The sequence below is a fragment of the Salarias fasciatus genome, chromosome 20, assembly GCF_902148845.1.
Source record: "Salarias fasciatus chromosome 20, fSalaFa1.1, whole genome shotgun sequence".
Lineage (NCBI taxonomy): Eukaryota > Metazoa > Chordata > Actinopteri > Blenniiformes > Blenniidae > Salarias > Salarias fasciatus.
In genome coordinates, this window is record NC_043764.1 from 30,694,977 (window position 1) to 30,710,492 (window position 15,516).

General features: G+C 49.0%; 1 protein-coding gene across 2 annotated transcripts in view; it reads left to right on the forward strand.

Annotated features, from left to right (window-relative positions):
- Window positions 1-13,895, forward strand: part of plagl2 (pleiomorphic adenoma gene-like 2) — a 49,918-nt gene extending 36,023 nt beyond the window's left edge. For both annotated transcript variants that reach the window (XM_030118114.1, XM_030118113.1), the window contains exons 2-4: window positions 5,204-5,327; window positions 5,405-5,900; window positions 6,048-13,895. In XM_030118114.1, coding sequence (XP_029973974.1) covers window positions 5,560-5,900; window positions 6,048-7,521 — 1,815 coding nt within the window. In that variant the 5' untranslated portion in view covers window positions 5,204-5,327; window positions 5,405-5,559 and the 3' untranslated portion in view covers window positions 7,522-13,895. The remainder of the gene's footprint in view (window positions 1-5,203; window positions 5,328-5,404; window positions 5,901-6,047) is intronic.
- The last annotated feature ends 1,621 nt before the right edge of the window (window positions 13,896-15,516 follow it).

The window sequence follows — 15,516 nt, forward strand, 5'->3', positions numbered from 1 at the left end:
TCATGTCGGTCGTCATGGTAACGTCAGCAGGGCTGCGTTGTTAGCATCGCAGCATCTTAACAGCGAGTGTTTTCACAATAACTCGGTTTAGGAGCTGGATTTAAAACGGACTGTTCAAAGGCAGATAAACGTTGGTAAAAGAACATTTCTGAAGCTGATTCTGCTGTTTCTCGGTGAAAACCAGTCGGCCGGCCGCTCCTGTCTGCAGCTTCTGTTGTTTCTCTCTCAGAAAGTTTCTTCTTCGGGTCTTTTTGTCTGAGAAAAACATGTGAAATGAAACTTGTGCTGCTGGAGCAGAGAGCTCGGTGCAGCAGAGCCCCCCCCCCCGGCTGCCCCCCCTCCCCCCGCCGGCGGCTGTTGTCACCTAAGCTCCGGACGCTGAACTCACCTTCTATATTTAGCGAGCCGCCGCGGTCCGGCTCAGCCCGCCGCCGCCGCTCTGCGGCTCGGTTCTGCCGCCCGGCCGGCCGGCCGGCCCCCTCCCGGCCCGGCGGCGGCGGCGGCGGCGAAGGGGTTAACAGCAGTCACTCAGCATGCGGGAGTCCTGTCGGGGAGGGGAGGAGGGGGGTGGGGGGAGGCAGGCACGCAGCGCAGAGGGTGACCTCTGACCCCACAGGAAAGGAATGTGGAAGCTCTTTCATCCCGGACAGAAACCAAAGACACCCGGCGGTTGGAAAGTGGCGCTCGGGTCCCGCTTTCAGGGGAAGTGAGCGGAGGCTCCATGTGAATGTGCTGAGCGGCATCTGCCATTTTGGAGAGGAGTTCATGGAGGCGCAGCGGGTTTGTTTCGCCGCTCCGGCGGCCGTGCGGCTGTTTGTGCTCGGGTTATTCGGCACTGTGTGTTCTGACCTGTAACCTACTGCCGACACGCAGTTATGAAACAAACTACTCACACCGGGTCTGCCGCCATTAATCCTCCCTCCAGGCTTTCAGTCCGACAATTAGAACACGAGAAATATTTAAGAGCTGTTTGTAAAGTGCAAGTTTAGAGATTTCCTCTGCTTTCAGAGAAGAGTGAAGATTCAGGTTGAAAGAATGAAAACAAATGAGTTTTAAACGTGTTGGGGAAGCATGCGGCTCGGCTAGGAGAGCGGGTCGTCCCTCTGTGGCCATGAGACCAAAACACTTCGGAGCTTCATGAATGAAATCCACTCAACAGGAGGAAACTAAGAATGGCGTTAAAATATCAAGAAAAAACTAGAAACACGAAGTTGAACTGTTAAAGTTTTCTTAAATATTGAAAAAAGTTCAAATGTTACAATAAAAAGTTGAGAAAAATCTAATTATTTGTAAACAGAAGTAAAAATGTGGAATAAAAACAAATATGCTCAAACAAAAAATTAAATATCTACCTTAAACAAGAAATTAAGTCAATAAAAATATGAACATGAAATAGATATTTTCCTGCCATTCGGCAGACTGCCTCTTCAAGCTGCTGTACGTCAGTTTAAATGTCCTCTTTTGTGCGTCAGGTGTTGTCAGTAGTTCTCTGAATGAATTCTGTGATTTGCCTGAGGACGGAGGAGATGCTGGATTTAAAGGAACTGACTCGTTATTGTGTGCTGAAGAGAACAGAAAGTCAGTTTTCCACGCTCTGGATTTGTTCCTCAGATTTTTAGGCCGTACTCAGCCTTCTTATTTTCCTCCATTGTGGAAACAGTTTTCTTTATTGATCATTTGAGGATTTCAGACGTGACATATTGAGATGAATTAGCAGTTCTTCACCGCCGAGCTGAAGTTTGCATGTTGTCAGTGGTGTGGAAGCGAGCCGGTGTTCTGCGTGGGAGTAGCAGGGTAAACACCGAGGACGCGCCGCCGCCGCTCTGATCGAGCTTCAGCAAATACATGAAGGACTCGTTTACAAAGCCGTCTGCTGGGAACCGCCAGGCATTCGCAGAAAAACACCCCGCTCTCCATCTTCTGGGAAGCCCCGGGACCGGTTACCTGAGCGAGCCGCCGCTGACACCAACAGCAAGTACACGCTCATTATCTGGCTTGAAAGGGATTTAAAGCGTGTGTGTGTGCGTGTGTGTGTGTGTGTGTGTGTGTGTGTGTGTGTGTGTGGTGTGTGGTTGAGATCTGTGTTTCCTGAAGGCAGAGGGCACAATGTGACGAAACACTCGATGGAGGGATCTTAACGTCTCTAAATGTTTTCACATAAAAAGTTCTGAAACGTGAGACACAGAACTTCAGCTTCTGTCACACAGAGACGGAGAAGAAGCTTCAGGATCATTTCTACAACCACAAGCACTGATTCAAATCTGATTTATCGTAGGAAAGACGGTTTTCTTGTGATATTGGTCTCACAGTGAGACTACCAATCCAGAGTTTCTTACCTCCTGAACTTGAAGTGTTTATTTCGTGAGTGAATCTGAGCAGGGTTGTGCTCAGGGTGATATGTTGAACCGGCTCGGTGACGGTTGACGGCCGAGCCGCTTCCTTTGGGTCAGGCGGCCTCAGGGATCAGCCGAGGCTCTCTGCTGAACTCTGCACACGGCCCGCTGGCTCCTCGCCACCGTGCACGTCCAGTGAAGTGACGTCTTCACCGCCAGATCCAGCCGGGTCACCGGATCTCACACACACACACACACACACACTGGAGGAGGAAGAGGTTCAGCTGACGCCGCTCCTCACGCCGGTCAGACGTGTTCGTTCACACTGACCCTGCAGCCGGCCGGCGGGTCAGGTGACGGTTAGATTCCCGGGCGGGCCGGACCCCGCCGGGACGTGCTGCCACCTTCAGGCTGGGAACTGAGAGATGCTTGAGTGGAGGTGAGCGGCATCATGGGAGTGAGCGGCTGGCCCGCAGGCGCGTTCGGGCCTCACGGCGTCCATGTGTGGCGCACAAGGCTCGTCACGGCGCATCAGCCTCCGGTTGGCTTTATTCCTCCAACTTGACAATATGGATTCTCTTCATTGTCCCACGACTGTGTGTGTGTGTGTGTGTGTGTGTGTGTGTGTGAGAGAGTGTGTGAGATGTGGTGTGCACTGCAGAGGAGAGGCAGGGCGGTGGCGACACGGCATGGTTCAGGCCTGGAATGTGCGATGTGGGGTGAGCTGTACAATAGAGCCGGGCTCCCTGAGGATGTTCAATGGGACGGGTGTCACCCCCCTGCTCCCCCCCCGCCGGGTGATGACCACCACACAACGCCACAGCTGTCAGCTCCTCTTAACCACCACTGTAAACACACATGTACGCTCTCTCACACACACTCCGCATGCGTGCTCAATGTAAGGGAGGAATCGCACCAACAACCTGGAAATGCACGGAGGCGCGGGGACGAGCTGTTTGTGGTGCTTGCTCCAGAGTTAGCCGTTAGCTCCTCACGGCCGCGGCGTCTCTGTGTGACGCGTTTCACTCAGTCTTGGGTTACTTTACGAACTTCAGGAAAGTGGCGCCTTGATTCGCCGGCTGTCTCTCGTTGGATGGTTTAACACGCTGAAATCATCAAGAAAATATTCATAGATTTTTAAACATCAGTAATGATGAAACAAAGCATTGAAAACGTATCAGAATGTGGAGATTTTCTCCCCCAACAGGGACGACAGTTCAAGTTTCCATCTACATGAGATCACAGCTGATTTGAGAAGCATGTATGCAGACGACGTCAGTGTGTTTGTTTTCAGATTTGTGCTAATAAGTAACAGGGATCGCTCTTCTCTTGGATTTTATTCACATTTGCTGTTCTTTTCTTCTTCTTTTCTAATATTCTTGATTTTGTCAGTCTGCATATCAACACTCACATTGTGGATTTTACGAACATCATCTTTTCGCCTCATGTTCCCAAACTTTTCAAAATCCTCCTGCATCAAGCTTCATTCACGTTCACCTGGCTTGACCTTTATTTTGGTAAAAGATGGATCCGTCCCAGGTTTTGTGGCACTGCGGCGTCCCTGACGCAGGTCGTGGCTCTTCTGCTGTCTTCTTGAACTGGCTGACCTCTCCCACAGAGGGGAGACGTTCGAGGCGTGCGTGTTTGTGCACTTCGCCACGTGCACGCCCACATGTGTCGGCCATGCCCGGGGTTCATGTGCGCGGCGCTCGGAGTGCGCGTCCGCTCAACCTTGGACTTAGCCGGTGTGTTAGCAAACAGGGGGGGGGGGGGTGGGGTGGGGGGTGGGGGTCACGCAGGTCACAGAGGATAAATAAGGGAATGCAGGCAAGAGAGGCAGAGAGAGAGGGAGAGAGAGAAGGAGAGAGAGGAGGGTTCATGCGGTCTGTGAGCAGCAGAAGCCGGTGTGGTCGGGGTCAGGAGGTTCCCTGTTTTTCTCCCTGCGCTTTAACTTCAAGGCTCGCGTCTGTTTTTGCCGTCATTGTCAAGAATTCAGTGAACTCATGGTGACAGGTAGCGCTGGTTTTAGGAAGCCCGGGCTTGTGGCGTAAACACTTTCCACCCCCCCACCCCCCACCCCCTCCCACCACAGCCCTCACTACCCTTGAGGCTTGTTCTGTGTGTGCGCTTCTGTTTTCCCAAGGATTACAGCAGAACACATCCAGTTCGAGTACATACCTGTACACACACACACACACACACACACACACACACACACACACACACACACACACACACACACACACACACACACCTACAAAGCTGGCCTTTGTGCACTGCTCTGTCTTCTGCAGACGCACCTGATAAAAGACGAGGCTGCATAATTGCGCCGGGCCTTCACATGTTGCCGCACACACACCGAGGTATTGTCCTGTTATTGTGCTGCGGCCTGTGAACCCTCATTCACTGAACAGTTGTGTTGCGCTTGTGCTAATCTTTGGAAGCGCCTGTCATCAAAGCAGCTTGACCTACAGCTCCCTCCAGTGGAACGTCACCTTTATCCATGTCAGTGGCTCCACAGTGGGGGTTTTTTTCTCCTCACACAGATTGTCTCTAAACAGAGACGTGGATCACCTCGAACACCTCTGATTACCCAAAACCTTCCAGTGAAGCCAAATGCTGACAGTCCCACAACCAAAGTGTCACATTCTGGTTTCCATTGGCATGTTCGACCTGTGCAGGCACATTTTTGGGCACCCTCTGGTGACTGGAGACGAGGCTTGATCTGTCTCTGAGTAGAAAGCAACAGGCCTTTGGGGGTGTTCAGGACCAGTTTGGACTGTTCGTCTGCCCGAACGCGTTTTGCCGTAGGACTGTAGGACTTCATGCACGTCTTTGTGGCTTACCTTGGTTTTGTGCTCTCTCCTCAGAGCGGTAAAGATGCAGAGCAGTATTTCCCACTCACCACCAACCATAGCTGTTGGGACTGGGTGAGGAGCAGAGAAGGCGAGAGAGGAGAGAAGATTCGGCGACTGGAGAAGCTTTGACGAACAGGTACCGCTGCTTGTTGAGACCAGTCGGTCTGGCGCTGCAGAAAACCGCTGGTCTTAAAGCGTCTTGTCTCCCTTCAGATTCGTGCGACCCTTGATGCTGCAGCGAGACCCTCAGGCCTTCCCGTGAGCCGTCAGCTCGCCCTGCCACGAACCCCGCCGCCTTCCCACGTTGAGCCTGCGAGGCAGGGGAGCCACGAGCGAATCTTTCATGGCAGCGGCACTCTAGGGCTGCCATGGCAGCTGCTGCCGCCGATGCCTCACACCGTATTACCGCACTGAAGCCGGAGGAAGAGGGACGACGGACTGCCGCCAAGCTGTTTGGGTGTGCCGCCCCGCTGCCACGGACAGAGAGAGAGCGAGAGCGAGAGAGGGGGAGAGAGCGAGACCGGGAGAGGGAAGAGGAGGGAGGGGAGGTCGGGAGAGCCGGCGGCAGCGAGTGTCTGGTGTGCGGGGCGCTGTTCGCCTCCCAGGAGAAGCTCCGGCTCCACGCCTTGAGCCACACAGGAGAGAAGCCCTTCCACTGCTCACAGCCACACTGTCCCAAGGCCTTCAGCTCCAAATACAAACTCTTCAGGTACCGACACAAAGTGCAGACCCACAAGGAGAACCTGTGAGATTGTCAAAGGGGGGCGGGGGTTTGAAGTGAGAGGTTATTTGTAAGCTTCATATGTGTGCCTGACCCTGAAGCCCTGTCTTATTCCCAATCTGTTGGTCTCTGCAGGCATATGGCCACACACTCTCCACAGAAGACCCATCAGTGCTCGTTCTGTGAGAAAATGTTCCACCGCAAAGACCACCTGAAAAATCACCTGCAGACTCACGACCCGAACAAGGAGGCCTTCAAGTGTGAGGAGTGTGGGAAGCACTACAACACCAAGCTGGGATACAAGCGCCATGTGGCCATGCACTCTGCCACCGCCGGGGACCTCACCTGCAAAGTGTGCATGCAGAGCTACGAGAGCACGCCCGTTCTCCTGGAGCACCTCAAGAGCCACTCGGGGAAGTCCTCCGGCGGCGCCAAGGAGAAGAAACACCCGTGCGACCACTGCGACCGTCGTTTCTACACTCGGAAAGACGTGAGGCGGCACATGGTTGTCCACACCGGGCGAAAGGACTTCCTGTGCCAGTACTGCGCGCAGCGCTTCGGCAGGAAAGACCATCTGACGCGCCACGTGAAGAAGAGCCACTCGCAGGAGCTGCTGAAGATCAAGACGGAGCCTCCGGACATGCTGGGCCTCTTGGCCACGGGGTCGCCGCCCTGCGCCGTCAAGGAGGAGCTCAGCCCCATGATGTGCAGCATGGGGCCCAACAAAGATCCGATGATGGGCAAACCATTTCCCAGCGGAGCCCCCTTCCCGATGGGCATGTACAACCCCCATCACCTCCAGGCCATGTCGAATTCCGGGGTGGGCCACCCGCACCCGCCCCTCATGCCTGGCCCTCTGTCTGCAGCTATGGGCATGGGATGCCACATGGAGTCCCCGGCATCCCTTCACCCACACTCCCACCACCACCATCACCATCACCACCATCACCACCACCACCATTCCCCCCCTCTGCCCCCCCACCACCAGCCTCCGGCTCCCCAGCAGCAGCACCAGCCCCAGCCTGCCCCCAAGTACCAGCTGGGATCTACCTCATACCTGCTGGACAAGCCGTTGAAAGTGGAGATGGACAGCTTCCTCATGGATCTGCAGAGTGGTTTGCCAGGCCCGGTTCCTTCCGCGGAGCCCCATGCTGCTGCCTCGCCGCCCAAGGACGGACTGGAGCCCACCTCGGGCCTGGCCGACGAGCTTTTCGGGGATCCCCTCCTGTCCAAGAGCCCCGTGGTGATCGCTGAGTCTCTGTGCGCTGCTAACATGGACTTCTCCCATCTTCTGGGGTTCCTGCCCCTCAATCTGCCCCCCTACAGCGCCCCCATGAGCACTGGAGGGCTGGTGATGGGCTACACCTCATCCGCGACCTCCTCCTCGACCTCCTCCTCCTCCTCCTCGTCTTCCTCGTCTCTCCACGCCACCGAGCCCCACGCCACCGCCGTCGTCACGGCACCTCTTACCTCTTTGCAACCGCAACCTCAGGAGCCGCAAAGCTCCAGTGGGGGTCTGGGCCTCGGACCCCTGCACCCGCTCCCACCAGTGTTCAGCTCCAGCCTTAATACCACCACACTGCCTCGCTTCCACCAGGCCTTCCAGTGAGGGCGCCTCCGCCCGGCCCGGCGTGGGCGCTGGGCGGCCGGGCCTCCTCCACGGCGCCGGATCGATAAGCTGGAGAAATAGCATTAAAGGAAATGAACACGTAGAAGCCTTAAATGAAAGTGTGCACAAAAAGCTTTTGATTGAGCCTTAAAAAGAAGGTAAACCCCTTTGAGCAAAAAAGGAAAAAAGGTGAGAGAAAACGTTAAAGCAGCTTTTATTTGGGCTTTTTTTTTGTTATCATATAGTTATATTGATATATTAACCCATGTTTCTTTTTAAATTGACATTTATTTCCCGTTTTATCCCCCTTCCATACCCTATCTAGTAGTATAGAGGGCAGGATCAGTAGGCCAAAAGGCGTGGTACTGCATACTTATAAAAGGAATAATAATTAAAAGAAAAAAAAAAAATCAAAGATTACTTTTAGTGAAGATTATCTGTCTTGTTGTGACCCAGAAAAAAATATAGTTTGAAGTGAATATTTTGTTTTTACTTTGTTTTTGTTTTTTTTCTTTTCCAAATGTAAGAACTTGGTAGAATGTGTCTCATCTTGAATTTTGAACCACCCGCGCTTAATAACCTAAACCCCGGACGGCGGTCAGCGGACGGAGAACCCTCGACGCTCTCCTCCGGGTGGCGCCGCCGAAAGCCGCTAAACCCCGAGCCTCGGAAAAAAGTGCTCTTCAAAGAAGAAAAAAAGAAAAAGAGAGGTAACGGCAGCTGACGCGCTCTTAGAGACGTCAGCTCGCTTCAGACCAGCTCACGAGATTCAAAGCTCGTTTAGAGGATGAAAAAAAATGAGGAAAAAAAAAAAGGAAACGTGCGCTCAAGTCCCTCAAGAGAAGCACTTTTTGTTAGCAGAAGGCACTTGACCGTCTGTCTTCTCCCCGCTCGCCACTGCCGGAGACTCTTCAGAAAGAAGACCTTCCTCCCTCCCATCGGCCCCCCCAGCATATCTATTAGAAAAGAAAACAAATCTTTATTTTTTTGAACACAGACACATTTTTTAGGCGCTCTTTCAAAAAGATGCATCATCATGGTAATGATGAACCCTGACATATGTGAATGACGACAAACAAGAACAAAAGAAACACAGTGAACGATGAGGAAAAATGCGTTAAAGAATGTTATTGCAGTGTACGAAATATCTCAAGAGAAGAATATTATAATTGCTTTCATCTCAGTAAGGTGTATTTTAGTTAGACGTATTAAAACTAAGTGATGATGTTTTTTTGATGTCTGGCAGGTTTACATTTGTGTGTATCTTGCATTTCTTTCTCTTTTTTTTGATCGAACAAATGGATGAAGTATTAGCTTTTTCCCTCAAGCTTTCTCTGTCATACTCAGTCTTTACGTGTACTTGAGTTAGTGTAGCGGAATCAGAACTGTGGATGGGAAGTATTTATAGAGGGCTGTTAGTGGCTCGCCGTGGATTAGGATTTGAACTAGAGCTAGATCGTGTCACAGGGATGCAGGTCGATAAGTGTTAGACTGTTATTCTTTTTACAGTATGGATGCCTGTATGTCTATAGAAGCCCTGAGTTTGGGTGAAATTCGGTCTGATTTCGCTTCGATCTCAGCGGTTCTGCATTTCTCTGGTGTTCTAACCCTTCACCACCAGCCTACGAAAAACCTCAGCCCAAAGTTAACCTAAGCCTCAACGTTGGAGGGACACTCTTCCTCGGGGGGGGCCCTTCCATATCCGGAGGGAAGCCTTCAATCTGTAGGGATGCCCCCGTTTTTGTTTCAAACCTGGACAGCTAGCTGCCATTCACAGTGACCAGAATGCACCACGTCCCGGTTTTCTGCTCGTTCAGGAAGTCAACACAGACACAACGTGCTGTCCAAAACACAACGCTGATATTCAGATTGATTCAAAAAGTTTTGTGTTACTCCTCAGTAATAATAGGCTGTTCAACACATTCACTCTAAAAACTGATTTTCCTGCATCAGGAGACACGGATAAATTAAGACCTGTCTCTGAGTGAACGTGGCCGTGAGGCAGCCTGAAGCCTTGATGATCCCTCCGCCGTGCCTCTTTCTGATTACAGCACGCCTCCTGTGTTTAACAGCAGTGAACTGAAAGAAGGAAGCTCAAAGGAGATCGCTTTACTTCTCATATTTATTGATTTTTAACCATTAACAGACTCTTAAAGTCACCCTAACAAGGTACAGCAACTTTTTATCTTCTGTTAATGCAGAAAGCTAGAACATAAAAAAACCAAAAATCCTACTTATTTGAGATCTAACTTTAAGACTTTGTTTTTATCACATATTTTGATCTATACTAATTTGCTGATGTTAGATTAGATGCTAGATCCACGTCCCGCTGGTTGTCCACGTTTTCCACAGCTAGTCAAACTGCAGATCGGTGCTTCAGAGGAGGCACTGTGTGTTTCTCCTGACCTAAATGTGGATCACGTTGCTCTTTTTGACCCATACATGCAGGAAACCGGACCTGGTTATAATCTGGTCACTGTAATGTAGCTTCTGGTGTCTGCAGCGTCATGCTAACGTTACAGCGTCATGCTGACGTTACAGCGTCATGCTGACGTTACAGCGTCATGCTAACGTTACAGCATCATGCTAAAGTTACAGCGTTCTGGAAAACTACTGCTTCAAAAGTTCTCCATTTTGGATTCAAGCTGCTTCCAGCTTTCTTCCAGAGTGATTTGAAAAACTCGGGTTTGAGACGTAACGACCTGAAACAACCGTTTTGCTGACACGTGAACAGCAGCGGTCTCTGAAAGCTGCTTTTTAAAAATTCACCGTTTTGGGGAAACGATCTAAATGTTAGCACGACCTGCAGACACACCTGCCCGGGGCTGGAAGGTCCCTCCGGCCGCCTCGAGCCCCGAACCAGAGTCAAGTGAAAGTAAAACAACAAAAAAAGTGAAAAAACAGGACAAGCCTAGCACATAGTGATGAAAAGTACAAGACGTATTGCTGCTTATAGCTACGGTTGCCGACGACGACTGTAGACCACTAGAACATTTCAGACGTTCTCTGAGGAACGTTTCCTGTTCCCTCTGCTCCTCCTCCTCCTCCTCCAGCTGCTTCGTAGAGTCAAAGGAAAAAGGGTCTGAAAATGAGAAGCGGCGATCCCTGGACGCCGGCGCCACGCCGCCCCCCCGCCCCCACAGAGCTTTGACATTCAAGGCAGCAGGGGGCGCCGTGCGCGCCGCCCCACGGGTCGCCCAGAGTCATATATTTGTTTTATTTGTTGTCGTATGATATATTATTTTTTTTTTCTGTTTGTATAAAACAGGACCTCGAGAAAAAAAAAAAAAAAACAACACAACACATCACCTCATTTTTTTTGTTTGTTTTTATTTTTCTTACCAAAACCTTGGGAGAAGAAACTACGTTTTTGCACAATTGCTTGTTACAAAATGCTACGAGTGTTAACCTCCGATATATATTTTTTTTATTATTATGATAAATATTCTGACTATACTGTAGGATGTGAAACCTGACGATGAGCAGCTGATAGCCCCCCCCCCCCGCCCTGCCCGGACCCCCTCCGCTCGGATGGGAGGTCGGAGCAGCCGACAATTTGGACGCAGTTTGACTGTTTAACCCGACCGCTAAAAGGCCCAAATGGCAGAAAACCAAGTTTTGAGCGCATCTGGCAGGTGATAGTCTCCCCCCTGGAAAGTCACTATTTTGATGGTGACTGGTGTAAAAATGATCGAACCGCGGTTTGATCTTAAATAAATTAGCTGTCGGCACCTTTTTGAGAATTTAATTTACTAAAAGAAAAAAAAGAAGGCGAGAAAATTATGACAAAAAAAAAAGTTTTCTTGAGGTAACGAAACAATTGTCTCCTATTGGTGAGATTTTATCTCACTGCTTCTGAATCGCAGACAGATTTTAATTTTCATTTTAAAGGTGCAGTGTGGAAGATTAAAGTCATCACACTTTCCTGTTCAGCTATTCTACAGAATATAAGTTGTACCTTTTTGAATTGTTTCACTATTCATATAATTTGAATATTAACACAAAGCTGCGTAACCTATCTGTGACCACCAGATGTCACTGTGTGACCACAGAAAGCTGCTACAGTCCAACAGAAGAACTGCTGGGTGTGACTGACAGAGCAAGAAACATGTCTCCAGGAAGAGAAACTGTCACCGTGATGCAGACAACAGAAGGTTCTAGAACATTCAGAGCAGCACTAACAGTTGGATGCTCTCCAGAACAGATGCAGTCAGAACTAAAGCGCCAGGACGACGTTCTCTTCATTCAGGAAAACACAGTGTTCCACGCTGCACCTTGAAATAAATGTCTCCTGAGATTCAGATTCCATTTTTAATATGAGCTTAAAAAAGTAGTTTTGAAGAAAAGAAAAGAATAAAGTTTGGCTCAAGCCAAAATTTGTAGCAATCAAAATGAGCATTTTATATTTTTGTAACAAATTTTCCTTTAAATCCTAAAAGAAATAAGAATTAAAAAGAAAAGAAGTGTAGGAAAAGCTTTTGGCATGCATTGAGTTTGTCCTCCCCGGGTTTCTGTGAGCTAATCTGAATTCTAGCACTTTCAACCTTTAAAAAAAAGAGTATTTTTTTTTCTTTTAAATTTCAGCTTATATGTTCATATGTTTTTAATTTTGTATTGATCCTGTACATGTATGTGCCATTAGTTTGATGTGTAGACCTTTGTGTATTTCTCTTCTCCAAAAGAATAACAGTATTTTTGATATACCTTTAACTAATATCATAAGAGCCCTTTTGCCCTTCTCCTTTCAGAGTTTTTTGTTTTTGGGTAACCGAGTCTGCCTTCTCTCATGAGTTTAATCACACTGTGGCCGAGGCCAGAGCGGCGGCGGGTCGGCGATCAACACTTCTCTCCTGGACTGAGGGAAAAGTGTTTTTCAGGCTGTTTTCGGTCAATAATATGGATTAATATACAGAAGCCCATCGCTGAACAGTGAAGACAGAGAGAGAGGGCCGGACTTCAGGATCTGCAGGGAAAGCTTCCTGACGTGACAGAGAGAAGATTTCTCTCATCAAATCCTCAGAATAATCCAGTGAAAGCAAAACGTCGATGACAGACTAATGAGAAAATGATGAAAAGTTTCAAAATCTGAGCTGAAATCACAACTTCTTTCTCCTTAAACTCATTTTTTACCCTCAGAACTCTAAATTGAACTCTTGTAATTAAGACGTCTTTTGTCATGACCGCACCACATTCTGACTGTTCTCACTGGGAGCACCATCCAAACTCTGAATTCCAACATGTTTTCTATATTTTCCTATAAAATCAGCTTCAAATTCATTTTTAAAACAATTAACAAATTTGTTTCTTGCAATTTTATTAAAAAAACAAACAAAAATGTTTAATGATGCCGATTTTTTAAAATGTTTCTCTTAATATAAATGATAAGATATGATAGGCATGTATCATGTATTGAGTGCGTCTGTGTTTTGATCTCTGTGACGTATTGGAAAGAGACTCCTGCCTCGCTAAATTAAACGGGACTCCCTTCCTCAGTCAGACCTGCAGTGGTTCTAGTCTAGACTACCTCTGAATCCGGACTGACTGCCTTTACGGTCCTGACTGCAGCTGCAGAGACGCTGTGAGTCGTGTTTCCCTTCAGCGGTGGGCTTCTGCCGGCGGACCGACCCTGTCCCTGACCCCTGACCCCTGACCCCACGGCGGACCTGCTGCCGTCTCGGCCTCGGCTCATTACCTCGACCTGCACCTGCTAGGGATGCACTTATCCTCTCCTCTCTTTACTAGGAGGTGCAGCACACTCTCACTCACACACACACACACACACACACACACACACACACACAACACACACACACACACACACACCCACACACACACACACACACACACACACACACACACACACACTCTCACACACTCATCTTAAGGGAATGCGTTCATCAGTGGAAAGCTGAGAAAAGCTGATGGGATTTGAGGAACTCTCTCTCTCTGTCTGCTGCAGACGACATCCACGTGTAGTTTTCTATATTTCTAGCTTAAGTCTTGCATTCCAACCTCTTTGTGTATCTTGTTTAGTGACATAGAGACATATTTTATCGCAGTCGCCTCTGGAACACGATAAGGTGAAATCGACTATTCGCTCACAGTTTATCGACTACAGGGAGAGTTCTCCAAACCAGGAAGACAGTGGAAGTCTTGCTTTTTTTTTTTCTTTTCTTTTTTTTTTTTTTTTTTTTGTTACATATCTCACATGCAATCAGTTGCTGCAATGTAAAAGTGACAGATTTGTATATTGGTTGATCCAAAGAGATGATGAACACAACAACAGAACTATTGACTTATTGTACAGTACAGTGTATCTTTGAGTTGTCATGTGTTATGTTGAAATGATTAAAAGACGAACCAGCGGTTTCATACCCTCTGTGCCTTCTCTTCCTCCCCCGCTCACACAGCCTGAATCCTCTCAGAGTAGGAGGCAGAAAGACTCTCTCACACAAGATTCTTTTCTTTTAATCACCATTAATTGCATGATTTCCATAGTTCCGATTTAAATAATTAAATTTATTAAATTCTGTTGTTTTGCATTTGAAGGTAGTTTTCAGTCCATAACCTAAAGCATCCATCCGTCCACACAGTCAGCTGAAAAGTTGAATTTAAAGTCATTGTAGAAGTTTGAGCATGGCGTCTTCCTGCAGCGGCTGATTTCTGACCAGAGCGTCTTGATCGGGAATCAAACACAGAAAGAATCTCCTGCTGGACCATGTTGGATTTTCTTTCAAAATAAAGCACCATGTAGACCAAATTAATACAATGTCTCTGTTAAAAATACAGCTTTCACACTGGAAAAAGCCCCAAGACAAAGCAAAATAATTAAAGGTACTGTAGGCAGGATTCAGCATCTCCGCCATCTTGCTTAGGGTGACCTAAGTAAGATGGCGATTTGACCCATCTAAGATGGCGATTTGAAACCCAGCACAGCCAATCCTGTCCTGTTTTCTCTGACATCATGCCCTTACGCAAGTTAAGCCCCTCCCACAAGAACGTGCGACAAACGCCCCTCGACCAATCACAGTTAGAGCCTCAGGGGCTCTTCTGATTGGTCAAAGATACCTGGAGCTGTCGAGATTCCTTTTCAGCTCAGAACAGAGACAGATGGAAACGCTGCGCCCTCGCGGTAGTGCAATTATTCTACACTCCTAAAGGATTATCAATGGATACTCTAACATTTAATCCAAAGAAAACACTGAAAAATTAGCATTGACTAGCTAAATCCTGCCTACAGCACCTTTAATCACAATTACTGCAATTGACTCTCGACACCCTGTAAAAGCCCAAATCCACTGGAATATCACCGTTTGATCTTTGTGCTACCAGGTCCTAAACGTGCAACACAATGTTCAGTTTGGTCAAAACAAACCATCAAAGGCTGGAAGGAACCGGCGGAGAACGCCAGCGTCTCCACCCACAACCCCCAGGACAGGATCCAGCCGCCCGACTGTCTCCCAGTCTGCCGTCACACACTCAGAAAAGACACCAGCTGACTCAGATTTCATGTGCAGAGCAGTGCAGGTCTGCGTGAGCCTGTGGGGTTTTTCGGGGAGAATGGGTTTGCAGGATCAACAGGACTGGGGAGGTGCTGCTGGGGTGACGCCGCTCACACACCGCCGAGTGTCAGGACCGGCCTAATTATAGCAGCGCTCAGCTCAACCTATACTTTGGCCGGCCCTGCAGACCCTCACACACACACACACACTTAAGAGATGCCAACTGTGCCGTAGCGCAGGAATAGAAACCCCGGTGTGGTCGGGTTCTCTCTGTGGCAGAGCCGGAGGCGGCGGCGCCGCTCGCCACATGCTGGACGCTTCACCGGCAGGCCGGGAGTCACTGCCTGAGAAGACGTGTGGTTTCCAGCTGAGGCCGACTGGTGGCTGGATCGGCTCGGGGTCCCACAGAGGAGCTGGAGGACGGGGGGGACACACCTGTCCGTCCAGGCTCTGCTCCATATTGACTTCTCTCAGGCAACACAACGGAAGCTAC